The sequence below is a fragment of the Cyanistes caeruleus genome, chromosome 5 (assembly GCF_971803275.1).
Source record: "Cyanistes caeruleus chromosome 5, bCyaCae1.hap1.1, whole genome shotgun sequence".
NCBI classification, from domain to species: domain Eukaryota; kingdom Metazoa; phylum Chordata; class Aves; order Passeriformes; family Paridae; genus Cyanistes; species Cyanistes caeruleus.
In genome coordinates, this window is record NC_141705.1 from 48555887 (window position 1) to 48574533 (window position 18647).

At 38.2% G+C, this 18647-nt stretch overlaps 1 protein-coding gene across 12 annotated transcripts in view; it reads left to right on the forward strand.

Annotated features, from left to right (window-relative positions):
- MANBA (mannosidase beta) overlaps nucleotides 1–18647 on the forward strand; it is a 44786-nt gene that overhangs the window by 16423 nt on the left and 9716 nt on the right. For 6 of the 12 annotated variants that reach the window (XM_023924660.2, XM_023924667.2, XM_086888350.1 and 3 more), the window contains 8 exons: nucleotides 2555–2665; nucleotides 7791–7942; nucleotides 9048–9165; nucleotides 11256–11342; nucleotides 11838–12005; nucleotides 13941–14159; nucleotides 15316–15480; nucleotides 17175–17319. In XM_023924660.2, the coding sequence (XP_023780428.2) occupies nucleotides 2555–2665; nucleotides 7791–7942; nucleotides 9048–9165; nucleotides 11256–11342; nucleotides 11838–12005; nucleotides 13941–14159; nucleotides 15316–15480; nucleotides 17175–17319 (1165 nt within the window). The remainder of the gene's footprint in view (nucleotides 1–2554; nucleotides 2666–7790; nucleotides 7943–9047; nucleotides 9166–11255; nucleotides 11343–11837; nucleotides 12006–13940; nucleotides 14160–15315; nucleotides 15481–17174; nucleotides 17320–18647) is intronic. The other 6 variants (XM_086888347.1, XM_086888353.1, XM_086888354.1 and 3 more) reach the window with 3 other exon arrangements.

The window sequence follows — 18647 nt, forward strand, 5'->3', positions numbered from 1 at the left end:
TTCCAGCGTGACTTTCTGCCTCCGTGCCAGTTTTAGGTCTTCCTTCCATTCCTTACTATGTTCCTGACTTTTTAACAACAGTTCTGTGTCCCTTACAGGATAGGAGAACAGTTCTTTTTCTTTCTATAATCTGATGTCTGGGGAGCTATGTAGCTCACTGCCAAAAAGGCGATGAAGCCTTAGGAAAGGATCATGTAGTCACTGACCACTGTTAAACGGCCTTTTTTGAGTTATTTAGGTAAATAACCTTTGGATACCCTGTGTCACTTCACTTAACTGGCAGCAGTTATCTCACATGCTGCTGTTTACTGGACTGACTGGGATTGGAATATACTACAGTACATATGGTTCTTCCAGGAGAGAGAGGAAACATTCCTCAAACCTCTCAGTAGATACTCTTTCAGGTAAATAAAAGCCAAAGAAAATTTTGTGGAGTACTACTCCTTACATTTGCTTATAGTGCTTTGAATAGGCAAATCTCAGGAGGAATTTTTGACTGGTAGAAGGTGCTCAAATGAGGAGTGAACTTAATTAAACAATCAGGCTCCAGGAGCATGGGAGCCCTGGCAGGTGCAGCAGAAGCCACACCTGATGGAGTTCTCCATGGAAGCTTCACTGCTGCAGGACACACACTTGTGGGTGGGTGATGTGCTTTGAGCAGGAACTTGGGGCTTCTGACAACTGACAATGGCAGTTAATAGCATTAGATGGTCTGCCTTCAAGCTCTTCTATATTTTACTGTCTCTGCTGATTTTCTGCATTGCTGTGTAATGCTGCATCTGTTTTCCCAGTTTGACTGCATTGCCTGTGTGTGTTCTTGAGTTCACTTGTCAGTTGTTTGCATGGAGAGAAAGTGAGCGGGGTATTTATGTTCCAGTATACACACTCTGTGGCTTGTGTACTTAGATGCTTTGTTTTATTTTGACACAGAAGCATAGAAACATGCAGTTTTTGTTACTGTTGTCATCTGACATGCAAGCTACTTGAACAATTACCAATACCCACTTTCATTTAAAACAACCATTAGTGTCTGCTTAACTTTTTAATGGATTACATTAAACTGGCACTGCAAAGTCAAAAAATTATTTTTCTTGTTTAGTTGTCTCACCCTAGCCTCAAAAGAGATCTGTTAGTATAGTGCAACTGCAAGTCTGGAAGGAAGCACTTCCTTCAGAGCAGAGGCAGCAGGGTTTCATTATTCTTTGTGCACAAAAGGCTTAGCTGCATGAATTCACGTCAGCTGATTTTATGAGAAGCCCTGAAATGCATTCTCATGTATCGATGAGACTAACAGAGCTCTTACTCTGTACACAGACTTGTGTGGTGCATGTTAGATACTGAGATCTCACCAGAAATTTATTTCTAGTTAAGAGCTTATTGCAGATTACATTGTGGAGTCAGTAGGTGTTCGAGTGGTGCATATCTCTGAGATGTGTATCGGCCTTCCTGCAGTTGCCACACAAAAGTGCTGTGCTGCCAACATGACAGCATTTTGCTTATCAGCTAGTGGTGAGCAGAAGGGTGACATCATTAGTGGCCAATGAGACATCTAGTCGTTCCAGGCAGCTGCGAACACTCCCTTGTTGTTGAGGCACACTCTGAGTCTGTGCTTCCGTTTGTATCCATGCAGCACAGAGATCAGTCCTTCCTCACAGGCAGTTGTGATAATTCTGAATCAGAGAAACTGGAAGATATATTCATGATATGTTCATGGTTGTGTCTAAGTATAGCTACAGCAAAACAGATTGTTGGGCTGCTTTCTGGCCTTAATTTGTTTGAAATGATTGAGGCACTCCTTGCATGACTGTATTCACTCCTCCATTGTTTGGTTGCATGCATTATTGCTTGCTTTCCACAATTTCTGTGTTATGCACTCAACTGGCAAATGCTGGCAACGGGAATGAGTGGCAGAAGTAGGCTGTTAGAGTGAAGATAAATAGTCTGTCATCTTAGCAATTGTATTTCATGTTTGTAAAAATTATGGACTACTAATGATGTGATTAGGAAGCATAGAGACACAAAGCAAAAAACCACGGAATGAACAAAAGAATTTGGCTTAAAAGCTTGACATAAGTACGGGCATCAGACATAAGTATGTATCACCAGAGTCACAGCCGAAAAGTGTTACTGCTGTATATTGAATAGTCCATGGGATAGATAAAAGAATCAATGAGAGGAGGTGTAGGATACAGAGCTCAGTGAAAAATGGCTGCTCCTCCTGACACAAATATTTGGGGTTTGGAGGAATAGCGTGTCAGTGTACCTCAGCTGAGGAATAGCAGCTAGATGTGTGCATACATGTCCAGGCGTGATCATGGCCTGTAGTGTTCACAAAATGAAGTGACAGCCTGGGCTTCAGCAGAAGAAATCACAGTTCTCTTTTTAAATGATTTTCACCTCAGAGCTGCAGCTTGACAGAGAGTTAGCATATCTCAGCTGAAGCACAAAACCTCGTTAGGCTTGTGATAATTCACACAAAGATATCTGAGCTCCAGGTGCATTTGATACCTCTTGTTATACATGTTGCTCAGACTTTCTCCCTTGTATGTTCAAGAGTGCTGCAGTGGAGGCTTGGTGGCCAAATGGACATGGAAAGCAAACTGGATACAACATGACAACAACTTTCATGATGGAGGCAGGATGCCAGATTGAGAAGTTTTCAAAGGTGAGCCCTAAATTTTAATTACATCTGGCATTGCACTGTTAGTGCAAGGTTAGCAGTGCATCGGCTCTGCATAGCAGATATCTAGAGCTCTTACATGTTTTGCTCAGCTGTATTATGCATGTGAAAATGCTAATGAGAAATGAGTGTTTTTAATGTCACAACATATGGCTACCTGTTTCCTGGTAGTCTTAGCTTGTGTGGATGCCTTTGCTTATATCGTGGCTGCAACATGGCTTACAGTTAACCAGAAATCTCAGAAGAGAAAAGATGTTTACTTCTTAAGTTTTCTAGCTTATGAAAAGGAAACAGCACTTCTAAACTTGATATACCATGCTTTTGGTTTTGTATCATACATTGAAAATCCCTTTTAGATTTTTATAAGATCACGGAAAGATTTATTACTGAGATTTTTCTTGCTAATTCAGTTTGTAAAAATTTATGGGATAAACACATTCCTAAAAACCTAACATACCTTTATTTATTAGAATGTGGTAGATGTGCTTCAGGCTTAAGAAAAGGTAAGGTCTTAAATATGACCATAGAAATAATATTTGGGGTTTTTTTGCATAAGGGTTCCCCTAACACAGTGGCTGTTTAATTATCTGTTTGATTTTACTAAGAAGCCTAGAAGAGGTAATTTGCAATTGTCTATTAAAAAGAAAAATCATACATATTAGACTGGCTTCCTTATGCTATGAGCATGTGGAAACAACCACATAAATGTACGCATTTATTAGATGTTTCTGGTGTGTATTGCTTTACTAAAAAACTAATCTGGTCACCAGGCATCTAAACTTCTTTTTGCTGTAACATTTGTTCATGTGAAAAAAACTTACAAAAAACTACTGTTTACTGTTTTAAATTACTGAGTACTGGTGTTGTACTCTTTATAGGACTAGCCCCTGGTTTGATTATGAAGTAATAATAATAATAATAATAATAATAATAATAATAATTCTTTGCTATTATTAGTGTTCTAATTTTGAAACAATAAAAAACTCCACACCAAGTTAACACATGGTATGTTTTTTTTACAACACTTTTTATGGTTGGAAAAACTGGTTGTAGGAAATATGACTATAAAGCCTCTAAAAGGAAAATTCTGTTATTACTGTGTGAAAACTGCACAATGATAGGAAAGCTAATAATTTCCATTTGGGTGCTTGTGTCAGAATATTTCATAGAGTTTTTTAGCCTGTGATCATAGGGACTTGGTCTACAGCATTGGGTGATCTACAACAGAAGCCTATTATTTTTTCTTCTTAAGGGGAGAGAGTGGGGGAAAAAAAGTGAATACACCACGTAGTGAGCATTGTGAATTAACCAGCATATGAAGCCTTTCAGCTTACAATGTGAAGTCTGGTCATCCTTCCTACGTTTTTGAATCTCTGTCTTAGATTCCAACCGACACACATGCACATGCACACAACCCATCACCCCCCACTCAGAGCTGTATGAGTGGAAAAAGGCTCTGTATGCAGTTTTTTCATGTTGTAGCATAATTTTCTCTCATGTCAGCAGGACTGAACAGCAACATTCATATAGCTTAATAAGAACTTTGAGTATTTCAGGAGATACAATCAGGGATTAATGTTCCTGAAAGTTGTTTTGTTGTCAGTTCTGTTGTACGTGTTGTACTGACTGTATTCAAGAACAATAAATTTCCTATTTCCACCCTTTTTCCCCACTTCCCCAGAAAAAAAACAGTGGTGAGGCATTTCACAAGTGGTTTGTGTCCGTATGAGTATCTGCTTAACTTTGGACAGGAGAAAACTGAACTATGAGAACTGTACATGTGAGAAAGCACAGCTTGATCTTATGTCAGATTTGGCTACTCTTAGCTTGAACTACTTTCTGGATTCTGACATGGTAGAGTAGTCTTCAAAACATTAACTAATCCTTTGGGAATATTTCTGGGTGGCCTTCCAGTATGTTCTTGTATGAGCTCTATAGAGCTCTAGCCAACAGTGCTAGGAATCCTTTTGGCTCAGAGAAGCACTTAATCATTCCTGTTCAGAGTAGCAGAAAACCAAAGCAGAATAAAAGCCAACATCCAGAATGGGATGTGGTTTGGTTTTGGTTTGGTTTTCCATTTGAGTGTTTTGTTCTAGAGTTTGTTTTTCAGGATAATGTGAAACAGTCATATCTGACAGTGACATTGGTTTTCTTGATGGAGGGTCCTGTTTGTTATTGATAAGTTGCTTGTTTCTTGCCATCCCCTACATCAAGGAATTTATTACCTCTTTCATTGCCCCCTGAATCATTTGTTTCCTTTTCAGTTTTATTTCCCCATCTTTGTGTATGCACATTTCTCTGGCACTGTGTGCAGAGTTTTTTGGGTTTTAAGGCTTTTTTTGTACTTTGGACATTGTGGCCTCTAGCTGTCTTTCCCTCCATCCCTTTACACACTCTTTTCCCTCCAGGCATTTTAGCATGACTTCCAGAAGTCTTTCCTTCTGGCTTTGTGGTTTTCACACCACTTTCATGCTGTGTGCTAATTTGTTAGGTTGCTGGGTTTTTCTGTGATCTTATTTCAGCTCTAGGCATCTTCATCCTTATTACTTTTCCTACTGCTAAATATGGGAATGCCAAATTTGATACACAGGTCACTTAAGTATATACAAAGCCTTTGTATGTGCCTGATAAAGGCAGGTATCTGTTTCATAATTATGCCCAGAACCAGCTGATTGTTCTGTGGTAGTCAGAGAGCCTCTTGTGCGTGCCCTGAGACTGAGAGAAATGTTCAGCCCTCAGGCAGCAAGCTCTATCAGACAGATTTCAAGGTGGCCGAGGTCTTGGTAGCCAGAAGGGCATGTAGCCAAGCATGCCAGGTGCTGGTTGTCTCCCATTGCCCTTCTTTTACTCCCCAAGGAAAAAGGAAGCTGAAGTAGGAACAGGAAGATGTGCTGTTACCAGCTGGCCCTGGGGGAGCAATGGAGTTGCACTGAATCTTGAAGGCCTGGAAATGTGAGCTGAGGCTAAGGAGCTCTTACTCTTGCTCCTGCTGTCTGGGTGGTCCTGGCTGAGTGTTTCAGCCTCTCAGATTGCCTTGGGTTTGGCCAGTTGCATGAGTTCTATTCGAACATGAATAAAGCAGTATCACATTACTTCTGTTAGTAAGATAAATACTCTGTTACAAATGCAGTCTGAGACAGTCCCAACCTGCCTGATGACATCCATTAATATGACATCCCAAATACCTTGGCAGCTCCAACTGCAAGTCCTGTTCCACTTTGTGCCATAAAAAAAAGAGCTGCAGTGGAGACTGAGGAGTTTTTCTCAGAGTAATTGAATTCACTGTAGGAAGGTCAGAACTTTTTTGTTAGTGCAGTACTCATACTGAAACATGAAACATTGGTTATTATTTAAATTCAACTTCTCATGTTAAACTAAGTCTGCAAAATTCTAGAAATGGTCATTGCCATGATGCAGAGCTGTTTAGGTTGAGCTCAGTGATCTGTGATCTCCACTAATGTATCTGATTTGTCACATGCACCGTCTCTATCCAGGTATTTGGTTAATAATTGTCCAGTTAACTTAGAAGCACCAAGGAGGAAGCAAAAAGTGGTGATTTTCTTCCCTACGCTAGAAATAGTTTTCTGTCTATATGTGTGATTTTTGATTAGCTGAACTTTCAGAAAATGGAGTCCCATAGTGGGATTAATCATTTCCCTTTTCAACTACAGACATGTCTGGTGTGTGAAATAAAGAATTGCATTTTGTCTTAAAGACAGGTGTATCATTTGCACTTAACTAGGTTAATTTTAGCCTGATTCACTGACAGATACTTCCCTCAGCTGAAGCTTGTGGCAGAGAGAGAACAGGCTGTTCTCTACAACCTGACCTTTTGAAAAGGTAAAGCAAATAGTCATCTGAGAGAGGAGTGGTTGCTGTCTTAGGAGTAGTTTAGAAAAAGTTAGGTTCTTGCCCTCCTGACCCAAACCTGTTTTGGCTAAAATTTACTATTAGGTTTCCTTCCCTTTATTTAATTTTCCAGTTTTCTCCCTATGATAATGAGCAACAGGCACAAGAAAGGAAAAGTGTTTTCTTTCTGACTTAAAGAAATTGAACTGGAACTAGGATGCAGGAGAAAACATTTAAAGTCTCCCTGAAAGAGCTGGTTTCTGGAAGAGTTTGGAGGTGTGCAGGAGCAGATATGGCAGGTGGGAAAGGCATCTGTACAAATAAAGGGTCAGTGCTGTTGCAGTGCATTAACTGCTCCCTCATGGCTGTTTGTGTCAGTGCAGTCAAGATACCACTCAGAGCAGCGTTGTTGCTTGTAGTGAAGTCCCAGAAAATGTCTGGAACGACTTCCTGAGAGCTTTAAACCCACCTGCAACAGGAAAAAGGAATGTGTTCTTGTTTAAGCATCACAGTGCCATATATTAGGCTAAAAGAGCAGCTGTAAAAGTTTGGCTTCTGCTTGAGATGTGCTTTATCTTTAGTACTTTACTCAGGGTGTTTATTTAGCTGAACTGATCTTTCTGAAACATTATTGCTGATTGTGCTGTTTCAACGCAGCTGTGATGGCCAGAGAGCCCTTCACTTGCAAACTGGCATTTGTGTTTGCATGGTTATTTTTTGCTCTGTGTTACACCTATTAAAAAGGTATAATTTCAGAGCAGTAAAAGGAGGAGATCTTACTTGTACTACCTGAATCTGATGCTAGGCATTCAGGGACAAGAATTAAAACTGAGCTGCTGCAGTCTCCTGGTAGAAAAAATTGCAGATTACATGGTGTTTCTGATCTGGTGCAACTACTGTGTTCCTCTTTCTGGCCTTCAGCTGGACTTCTGACTGAATTCTGCAACAATCAAACTTCATCTGTGTCTTCTTACATACTTGTGTGCACATGTACAGTTGTTTGCTCATGCTTTCTCTTAATGTGATAGCAACTTTATAAAGTGAACAGGCTTATTGAAAGAATTTTTTTTAGTACTGTTCTACTGACCCAAAGTGTTTCATGCAAGGAGGAATTTAGAGATGAGACCATGTCTTTTGGCTCCTTGACAAATTCTAAGCTGTTATTGTTCGTTTCAATCCCTTTTTGTAATGGCTTCCTTTATTTATGGCATCTTAATTCCCTTTTTTGTCACCTTTAAATCTAAGTTTCATGTCTTCACAGGTTTATTTTCGGACAGTAGAACTTGTTCAGGAGCCTATTCCTGGCTCACCAGGTCTGAGTTTCTACTTCAGAATCAATGGCCGACCCATTTTTATTAAGGGCTCAAACTGGATTCCAGCAGATTCTTTCCAGGACAGAGTGACCTATGACACGTAAGCCACATTTGATGTTCTCTAAGGATAAAGGGTCGTGTTTTTTTCCTCCTGATTCTCTCTATACCCATTATCAAAGGTTGGTTTTAATGGGTAGAAGTTTCAAGGTTGTTCAACCACTAATTGTTGTGGGTTGGAGGCTTCAGAATTAGGGCTAAATTAACATGAACAGATTTGAGTGATGTTCAAGGCATGTAGATGCAATTTCTGGTGGGAAGGTGATTCTTTGCAGTTCATAGTTACTGGCCTTTCAGGTATTTTTAGGGATGATCCTCAGGCTGTTTGACCTTACTGTCTGGGCACATCCCTTGGTAGTCAGAGGACATGCACTTCATCCATGTCCTAACCCATGTCATGTAGGGGTACAGAGGTGCATGGTAGCCTCTCCCCTTTTCCTGATCTCATCTGGGCTACTTGGATTTCAGTGCATGGCACGCTGGAGATGCAGTTGGGCTGGGGGCTCCACTGTACCTGGTCTGAGCTTTGCTCTGGGTTATTGGGGAACCAGGACAACAGGGCATGGTGCAGTGTGCACACACATGCAATTTAAAGGCTGCCAGTGTGATTCAAGGAGAAATGACTGGGGCCTAAAACCCTTAAAATGAGATTCCCAGTCTCAGTCTTTCTCCTCACCCTCTCACTCCTCTATTCTTGCTATTCATTATGGAACTTAGGAAGAGAATATACATTCCTGATTTTGTTTAAAGAGAATTTGAATTCAAGTAATTACGATACAAAGCAAGTAATATCAGGGGAGAAAAGACCAACATGATTAATAAAACGTAGTATTTCTAAATCTGGTCCTGCCAATACTTCTGTAAAAGCATTTACACGTGTGTCACTCCATCTGTTTCTTAACAGTAACAAGCAACTTTTTCTGCACAAAAAATTGCTTTTTGAGAGCTCTGTCCAGACATGCAGGTTTAGAAACCAGAGTATTTTGATACTTTCTATTAGAGTTGTAAATCTAAGATTGCCTGCTAATGATTTAGATTTGGGGTTTTTTTTCGGTAGGGGCATTAGTTTCTTCGGTTTTTTTTATAAACTTAGAAACTCTTAATTAATACTTTACAAAACTTGTATATCTCCTTTTTGTATTTGACAGACTAAGGCTACTGTTGAAGTCTGCAGCAGATGCTAACATGAATGCCCTTCGGGTTTGGGGAGGAGGAGTGTATGAACAAGATGAATTTTACGATATTTGTGATGAAATAGGAATAATGGTAAAAACAATAAACACAGAATACTTACTTAAAAACTGACAAGAACTTGTAAATGAAAATCCACTTTAAATGAAAAAAAAAAAAAAATTAATACATTAGTTCTAGCCATCTTTCCAAAGGACAGTGTAGAGTATCAGCATGAGAGGTCAGATTAACCTGACTTTTTGGTTGGCTGGTTGGGGTTCTTTAATTTCGTTGTAATTTGAATGGTTTCTGATTACAGAGGCTGTCTGTTGAATCTGGAAGTGATATTTTGGAAACTTTATAGTAGAAGGTCACCATTAGGTAGAAGGTAGCCATGCTTTTCTCAGTTATGGAAATGGATTTTATTTCTTCTAAAAGTATTTTCCTTTTTTTAGCAGTAGCTGTAAAGGTTTGGGTTTTTTGTTCAAACTTTTCATTTGGCCCAAGGACAGACATGGAAGGCATTATCCAAGGGGCCATTTTGAACAAGCTATAATTGAATATAAATGTAGCTGTAAGGTGAACACCTGCTGCAATCACTAAACCTAGATGAGTACCTTTGATTATATAAACTTGGAGCCATGCATTAATAAGTTTTGATGAAGTAGTGACTAGATGAATGAAGGCCAAGTTACATTTGGTATTAAAAATCCTGAGAAGTGTTTGGTCTTAGTCAACACCACAAGAAGCAGGGAAACGGAATTCATACCTTGCTGCTTTCAGATGTATGTACTTGCAAAAAAAAAAAATTCAATCTATTTTAGTCAACTGAATGAGTGTCCTGATTTTCAAGGCTTCTGAGCACTTACAGTTCTTTAATTTTTGACATTAGGCACCTTAAGTAGGCCACTTAGATCTGTGTCCGTACAGTGCTCAGTGCAAGATTTAGATCCTGTTTAACAGCCAAAATAGCAAGTAAATGCAGAAAATCAGACCCTTATTCTGGAGGGGGCAGTGGGGGAGGTTTTTGGTTTTGTTTCTTCTGATGGTCTTGCAAAGGCTTAAAAGTGCATTGAAGTCAAACTGTGCTTAAGGAAAACTAGTGATAGCTTGCTGAGGGAAATAGTGAGAAAAAGTTTCTTTCAATGGAGAGTTTTGACACCAATAGTCACTAAAGGATTATGAGTGATTCTGCAGCAATAGCTTTGGTTTTTCTTTACAGTGTTAGGTCGTAACAATTATTAATGGCTCCATTATTCCCCACTGTCCTATTCTTTATCTTCAGTTTCCTTAGGGAATGTGTACTGAAAAGAGACATGGAAAAGCATATTCTCACAGCAAGGAAAATGCAATTGTATGAGGAGCTGGTCTCAGTCTCTCTCTGTGTAGCACGGCATTTAGAAAAGTGGAGTCTCCTACAGACTCCTTTGGATTAAGGTGCTCCTTCTAAAGGTCTTTTCATTAACGTTTGAGATAGACTAGAAGGAGCCTCAAGGTTTTGACAATTCAAAAAACAAAACAGGTAAACAAGAGATCTTATCCATGTCACTGGGCTTTCTTTCCCCTTTTTGTTAATTCTCCTGCAAGGTACAAATGGAGTTCATTGTTCTTGAATTGAAAGGATTGTTGTTCTCTAGTAGTATCTACTTGATCTTTCTTTGAAGAGAAAGACAACTCTATTTTTAAAGCATCTAGTTTGTTTCTGCCCCTCTTAGGTCAGATTTGCTGGTTTTAAGATGATTTTCTGTGCAGGTGTTTTCTTAACAAGTACACATTAACATCTGTTAAGTGTGCTCAGTACCACATCAGAAGAATTGTCTCATTAAGTAATGGGGATTTGATGTTACACCTGCAAAATAGTAAATAAATATGAAATTGTTCTGTTCAGCTGCAAATTGCTCCGTGTTTATATTTCTGATTATTCTATTGGAACTCACAGAACTTCATCTACTGAGAAGTATTCTGCTCCTCAATGTAGGCTGTCAGGATCTCATTCCTGAGGGTAAATATTTCATTACCCTGATATCGAGGATAACCACAGTGGAGTATGCACATACTTGAGCCCCATGGTGAATGTGATTTGTTTTCTGTCTGAACAAAGGATTGTGCATCCCAATAGCATATATTTTTCAAGTATGTAAAGTAACTTGCTGACAGTTTATTTTAATCTTTCTTTTCCCTTGTAGATTTGGCAGGATTTTATGTTTGCATGTGCACTGTATCCAACCAACCAGAATTACTTAGAATCCGTAAGAGCAGAAGTTTCTCATCAGGTATTTTATCCATGTGTCAAAGCTCAATTTCACATTATCTGTTTTTCATTGACTGACTGTATAAGTTAGCTTTCCAAAAATGGTTGTTTGGAAGTGTTTGTTAGTGTACCTTTATGTAGCAGACACAAAATGTAACCTTGCTAAATCTTCTTGAGCTCTAACTGCTTTTTGGAGTAGTCAGTCAAGCAGACTGTGCAGAATTTATCCTTCACACATGGCTGAGTAGAGGTGGATGGTACATACGGGCATAAGGCAGATGTATGTCAGCATATTAGAATTTTTCCCTTCTGAAAGTGTATATTACAAAACTTTGAGCCTAGTGGCAAGCTGAGGGAATAGTGAACCGTATGGCAAAAAATGGGAATTGTAGGCTTAGTATATGTAATGTACATATGGACATGTAATTCAACTAGTAATAGAGTGATTTTGAAAAAAAAATTCATTGTTAAGATAAGTAATTTTGCTTGACCTTTGAAACTGTAAGTTGTGTTTCAGGTACGACGTTTAAAATCTCATCCATCAATTATTCTGTGGAGTGGTAACAATGAAAATGAGGCAGCAATTGCAAGCAACTGGTTCTCCATACCTTATCCTGACATAGGAGTCTATATCAAAGACTACGTGACCCTTTATGTGAACAACATACGTGAAATAGTTCTTAGTGTAAGTAATCTTAAGAAACTGTAGGAGGATATGGCTTGGCAAAAGGTTTCAATGTTTGAGCAAGTTGGGATTTCCTTTTTTTAATAATTTTAAGACATGAGAAAGAGCATGTTGGGAAATTGCCCTTTCCCAGCTCTCCTAAACAACTCTCTAAACTCAAGAGTTATTCTCAAAGGAAAAAAAAAATTACTTGTCTTTAACATTTTGTGATGTGTAAAGTAAGACTTGAAAGTGTAGTTGATACTGCTTCTTTTTTCTTTCCTGCTTTTAGTATGTCCACAAGTGCCTTCACTTCCAGTGGACAAAAATCAACTTGCCCATTAATTAATTAATCTAGATGATCAGGTTTCCTTTATCCTGATTTTGTTGAAGAATACTTTTGTTGTGAAAAGCGTTTAACAACCCTCAGGTCTTTTAATAGCAGTTGAAGAAATCTATAAAGATGTTATTTCTTCAGTATGTGACTGAATATTTTTTCTTCTAAGCAGGTAAAGCAAAAGAGATGCTAAACATTTAACTCATGCTGTGTAGTCATTATATTGATTTTGTAAACAAAATATTGGTATTCTACAGTATATGCAGGCAAAGTGAAATATTTTGATCTAAAATTTAAGTGGCAAGTATGCAATCCACAAACACCTGTAATCCTTGATGAAGTCTAGTGTGATTAGGCACTACCCATTTTGCACAGGTTTTGTAGGTTTATTTCTCCTCTTAAGAGATTCTAGATTTCTGTACTGTGGAGGCATGCTGTGGTGGTTTTGTGATTAGCTACACTAGTTGGGTGACCAGTGTGTGTGCAACAAAGTGAGGTGTTCTGGCTTGATACTTGTGCAGCATTGCCATCCAAGATGGACCCATTTTTATTTTAAATTCATAGAATAACTATTTTGAGTGCAAAAAGGAACCGTGGAGGGAGATAGCTTCAGGTCCTGTGTAATACAAGCCAACTGAGGAAGGCTGTAACTACTAGTAGTACTGGACTTGGTAACTTGAAAAGGCTTCTGCCTTTGAGTTGAAGACTTCAAGCAATCCAGGATTTCCTGCAGTAAATTGTTTCAGTTAATTTTTACTTACTCAAATCGAGAAAAAAAGACGAAGATGGGGAAGCAGGACTGTTGCTTAAAATGAAGCACATGTCTGAGTGCATTGATGTGTTTGAGCCAATTGCAGTAACTTGTTACTGGTAACTAACTCGGGCCCCTGTCTTACTAGAAGTAGGGTGTTAAATGAATTATACCTGCAAAAGGATTCCTTCAGTACTTTGTAGGCTACTCTTAAAAGATTTAGTATTCTAAGTCTACTGAGGCTATAAATAAAGGCAGCTCTGAGCAATTTGAAATGTAACCCTTCTTGTAGTCTCATCTGTCTTAGCATGCAGAGCCAGCTAAAATGACAATAACCTGTAATGATACCATGCAAGCATTAAAAGTAGAATAGCTTGGATTTTTTAGGACTAAATTTAGGTGACTTCTTAATAAAAAGGGAGAAAATCGTGGCCTTGTTCCTGCAAAAACACTGCAAAAGTAATAATTTTCCATAAAGAAGTCACAGTACTCAAATATTAATGTTCCTTGAGTATATATTTCACAAGGCACACTTTAAATAGCCTTCATTAAGAATTTAGAGGCATATAAAGATAGAGAATCTCTTGATGTGAGGAGAGAATCCCTCAGAACAGCAGAGCAAGCAGAATCATGCCCAGCTGTCCTCCAAGAACATAAGTAAGAAGCTAATTAAGCAAGTAAAGATGATGAATGTTAGGACATAAAAAGGGAATGTGTCCTAAGTGGTGACTCAGAAATTTGGAAAAAGCATGGTCTCCCTGCTCCCAACCCCCTCTTTTCAAAAAATGGTCTATTTATTCAGATGGTAAAAGCCAATCACTTTGTAAGAGGGTTGTAGTTTTGTTTTGTTTTGTTTTTAAAATCCCAGGAAGATAAGAGTCGTCCTTTTGTTGCATCCAGTCCCACCAATGGCTTGGAGTCAGTTAAAGAAGGCTGGCTTTCCCGGGATCCTTACGACACCCATTATGGTGACACACACTTCTATGACTACAACAGTGACTGCTGGAACTGGACAGTGTATCCTAAAACTCGTTTTGCTTCAGAGTATGGATTTCAGTCCTGGCCTTCCTTCAGTACAATTGAAAAGGTAAGGCTGGGTTCCACACCTTCCTGTCCCTTTCGCTCTCATTTAGTGAGGGCGATGAGTCTCTTCCAGTCCAGACTTTGATGTTGCAAGAGGGACCTCATTTGGATGAGAGACTGTTATGAAACTGTTATTTCTAGTAGTAATTCTATTTAATGTATAGCTCAGTAATGATTGACTTACATCTGTTTACTTTTGTGGCATCTAGGGACATGTATTTGAGAAAGAGAACATGACAAAAGCTGAATTGTGCTGGCTTTTAAAATATTTTGATTTTTCTGTATTTTACCAATTTCTTACATTTAAATCATTTGTTTCTTAATGTATTGCATGTAAGAGGATTTGGTTTTGTCTTTGCTAAATTTAGCTGTTGTATGTTCTATCTTACTTAGCAAAGTGGAGCAGAGACATATCATGCCTGTTTATCCATTTGTCCAGGGAGCGATGTTGATATTTGTGCATACAACCAAAAGGAGTTTGGAACATTCGTTTCAATTTGCTGGGCAAAGCATATTATCTGAAGCATAATCAGAACATTCATCTATATGAATAAAAATAAAAATTATTCAATCCAGCCTAAAAAGAAACAAATTTAAATAAGATTAGAGAGAGTAATTACAATGAAAACTTGGCAAAAATAACTTAATGAGTTATATTGTGTTGTTATCCTTAGTTGAAAAAAGCTATTTTATGATCATTTGTTATCAGAGGCAAGTTGTGAAGATATATATACATATTATTAGAATTTATAGCCCTACTAACTTACATAACTTTTATACCTAGGTGTGTTTGACTAGATTACATTCTTCCACATAAATCTAATGTGTTTCTGATTTACTGTGAATACAAGCAAAACTCAGGTCCCTTGGCCAACCCAAACCTTGACAAATAAGTTAAAAGCCACTGAGACAAAAGTTGCTCTTCTGGGTTCAGCAGCTATGTCTGTTTTCATTTATTTGTAGGAGTGTCAGCAAAGGGTGTTAGGGATTCAAAATCCTTGCATAACTACATGAGGCAGTGCAGAAATAAACTACCAGTTTTAAGGTTTTGGATTATGTCATTAGGCTGTAATGGATATCCTTTCCTCAATATCCTGGCTGTCATTAAATGTAGATTCTACCTTTTCATTCAGATACCTTACTTTTGTGGTTTTTGAAAGGTTTCCTCCCCTGAGGACTGGTCCTACACAAGCAATTTTTCTCTCCATCGGCAGCACCATGATGGTGGCAATATTCAGATGCTTCAAGAGATTAGGCGTCATTTCAAGCTTCCCCAGAGCCCAGATCCTGTAAAACAATTGAAAGATATTATCTACCTCACTCAGGTAACAGTGATGACTTCCATAGAAGTAGCTGTCAGTATTTGTTCCATTAAGTTCTGTCAGCTGTTAGAACTGCACCTGGTCCCTTAGGCAGTGTTCCATCATATGGAAGGTTTCCTTACTGAAGGACTGGAGAATCCAGTTTAATTTGGAGCTAGCATGTCTCTCTTTTATTGTAGAGAGAATCCTATTTTCATGATAGAAGGACTGGAATAATCAGGGAATTACTCAGAAACTGTCTCAACTGGGAGAAAGTCTGTCATTATGTGCTGCCTTGATCCTTGTCCCCAGCTGGGCTCATGTAGCTGTGGGAGGATACAGGCATGTGCTGGGCTTTCATGGTACAAGAGTATTCCAAGTGCTGCATGTTACTCCCTGTTCCAGGGTGGGGATGTTTTGCTCTTCATGTGGCCTCTGTAGGCTCACTGCTTTGATTTGTGGAACACACAAGCTTTGGAAACAAGTTTTTTTTCCAAAGAATGTAGTTCTCTATTAATTAGGTTAGTACTAGCTTACTAGCTTTGGGGTTTTTTTTTCAAAGCAGAAGGGTATGTTTTACTCTTTATTCATAGTAGTTCCACATCATGCTTCCTTCTTTATTTGTCATTTCTGTGCAACTTTTAAAAGATGCTAAGTAACTTTCTAATGCTATTAAGGCAAATTGAAAGTGCTGTTAATTTTTGTTGTGTTTCAAGAATTTCTGAAACACTCTTGATGGAAATAGCTGCACACTCACTAAGTTTCTAATGTTTGAGAGCTGCTGTCAGCAAGTTTTATATAAAAGCAAAATAGCTTGAGAATTTTTGGCACTCTTGACAAGAGAACAAGGATAGATAATGCTGTGAAATTGAAACCAGGGGCAAAGCTTGCACCATGAGGTCCTGACTCAAAAAAGCTCTGAGAGTTTCTTTAAGGCTAGGTCTATCAAGGCCTTACTAACAGCTTAAACAATTTAATACCAAAGTAAGGATAGCAAAAAGGCTAAAGAAAGCAAACTTGCTTTAGAGGTTAACTAGAAGTAATATCTTTACCTTTTGGACTTTCCTAAAGGCTTTTAATTTTATTTTAAGAATTTCTTTATATTTCCCCAGCCTGATTGTAATAAACTGTGTGAAGAACATAGCAGCCTGTTTAGCATCCATTGAGAGTTTGGCCAATGAAAAATCTGAGAAGTGGTTTCTAGATGACATGGAGAAGCAGAAAAGGAGTGGGAGTGCAGCTGAAAAAATAGTTGCTTTTCTGATGTACAGTTTTGACTTGTATAGTGAAAATGTAAGTTCAGAGTGCAGGGGTTTAGACACCAAGGTAATGTATGTTGAAGGTAATGCAGCTTAACATCATTTTACAACTCTGGAGGGAGTTATTTAAATTAATGTAAAAAAAATACTTATTTTAAATTCCATTTTCTTTTCCTTGTCTTTGATTTGCCTTTCAAAGACCATCTTCACTGAATAGAAGTAGCCCCGTATGAGATTCTTGAAGGGTACTGCTTGCAAAGCTGTTGGGATCTGCTAGGAATAGATCTTTTTCCAGCAGAGATCCACTGCACTGCAGGTGGATACTCCTCAGGGCTCAAGTTTAAAGTTATGTGCTGTTGCTGTGAAGTCTGTGTTGTGTATCAATATATTCAAACATGTTTTGAAAAAAAAGTAAAATTCAATATACCTAAAATATTTTTTATCTCTTTGCTGACCAAGGTGATGCAGGCTCAGTGTGTAAAGACAGAAACTGAATTCTATCGTTTTAGTCAAAGTGAAATAATCAATGGAGAAGGACACACAATGGGAGCTCTGTACTGGCAGCTCAATGACATTTGGCAGGCTCCTTCATGGGCTTCCTTGGGTAAGTTTGTGACAGTCTGGTAAAATGCACCAGCTACCAGTTGTGTTTTCCTCATCTGGAAGTATCAGAATAAGAAATATAACTCTGCCCTGTCTCTTGGGTAGCTTTACAAACTTCGAACATATTTCTGTCCATTCTTTAGAAATTCATTCCAGGATGGGATTTATGATGTAAAAATTGAGCATCTAGATTTTTTCTGTAGTCAGTTGGGGGGAGAGATGATTATCTCCAAATGTGATTCATTGTGTCCTTAGCTGTCTTAGAACTGGGAAGAAGAATTATCTTCTCCATGATGAATTTGATTTTCACAGAACTTCATAAGATATCTCTCACCCAGCATAGCTTCTGAGAAGCTTTTTATAGAAGGTGACTGGCAGAGATTTGATGTCTAACTTGGTGTCAGATGGGGTGAATCATTCCTGTTGACTAAATTATTCTGCTAATATGCTATTTACACATATTATTTTTTCCTCTTAAAACACAAAAATAATCAGACATATAAAGAGATACTGCCTAATCTCTTAGGCAGTAAGAAGTAGAGAGGAATGAGCAATGTGTGGCATGAGGGAAGTGTCTGTGTTTCGTGTTCCAAACATTTTGCCTAGAAGTAGTTTTGAAATGGAGAAGCTGTCCTATGGCAGCTGTATAAGGACTTGGAGAGATTCTCTTTCAATTTTAGTTATTTCTCATGTATTTTGGGTTTGAAAGTCTTTAATTAAGCATTTTACATGTGAAAAAACACAAGAAAACTAAAAAAAGCTAAGAGAAAAAGTAAGACTGTCTATGGGCAGTCTTGATGTGTCCTTGGAACAAAATGCCGTTTTAAGAAAAAATTAGCCCACGCCATCCTCCCTCTTTTTTTCTGGGAGATGTTTATCCCTCTCCTTTTTTTTTTTTTTTTTTTTTAATTAATCTAAGCAAAATAACTGCAACAACAAAGGAAAAAGCAGTGCAAGAAAGAGACTAATTTATTTAAATATTAAGGCAGTGGTCCAGCTATGATGCTTATCTTTCTGGACTTTCTAGACTTGTATTAGGAAATGGAATATCACAATGTTCATTTTTATGATTCTAGCAGTGAGTGATGCTCTTAGGCTTTTAGTGCCTCAAGAGAAAAAGATGCTTGGAGAAGTGTCCATTTGTAAAGACAGGTGTATTGATAGATGTAATGGTTGTGGAGACCATAAATGTCTTTTTGAGTACAGAGATGACATCACTTTAGAATATTTATCAAATACTTGAATTATTCATATGTTGTTGAAGTTGGTTTAGAAGAAAGAAGCTCAGCAGAGATACAGCTGTCCCTTTGTTTTGTTGTATTCCCTCTG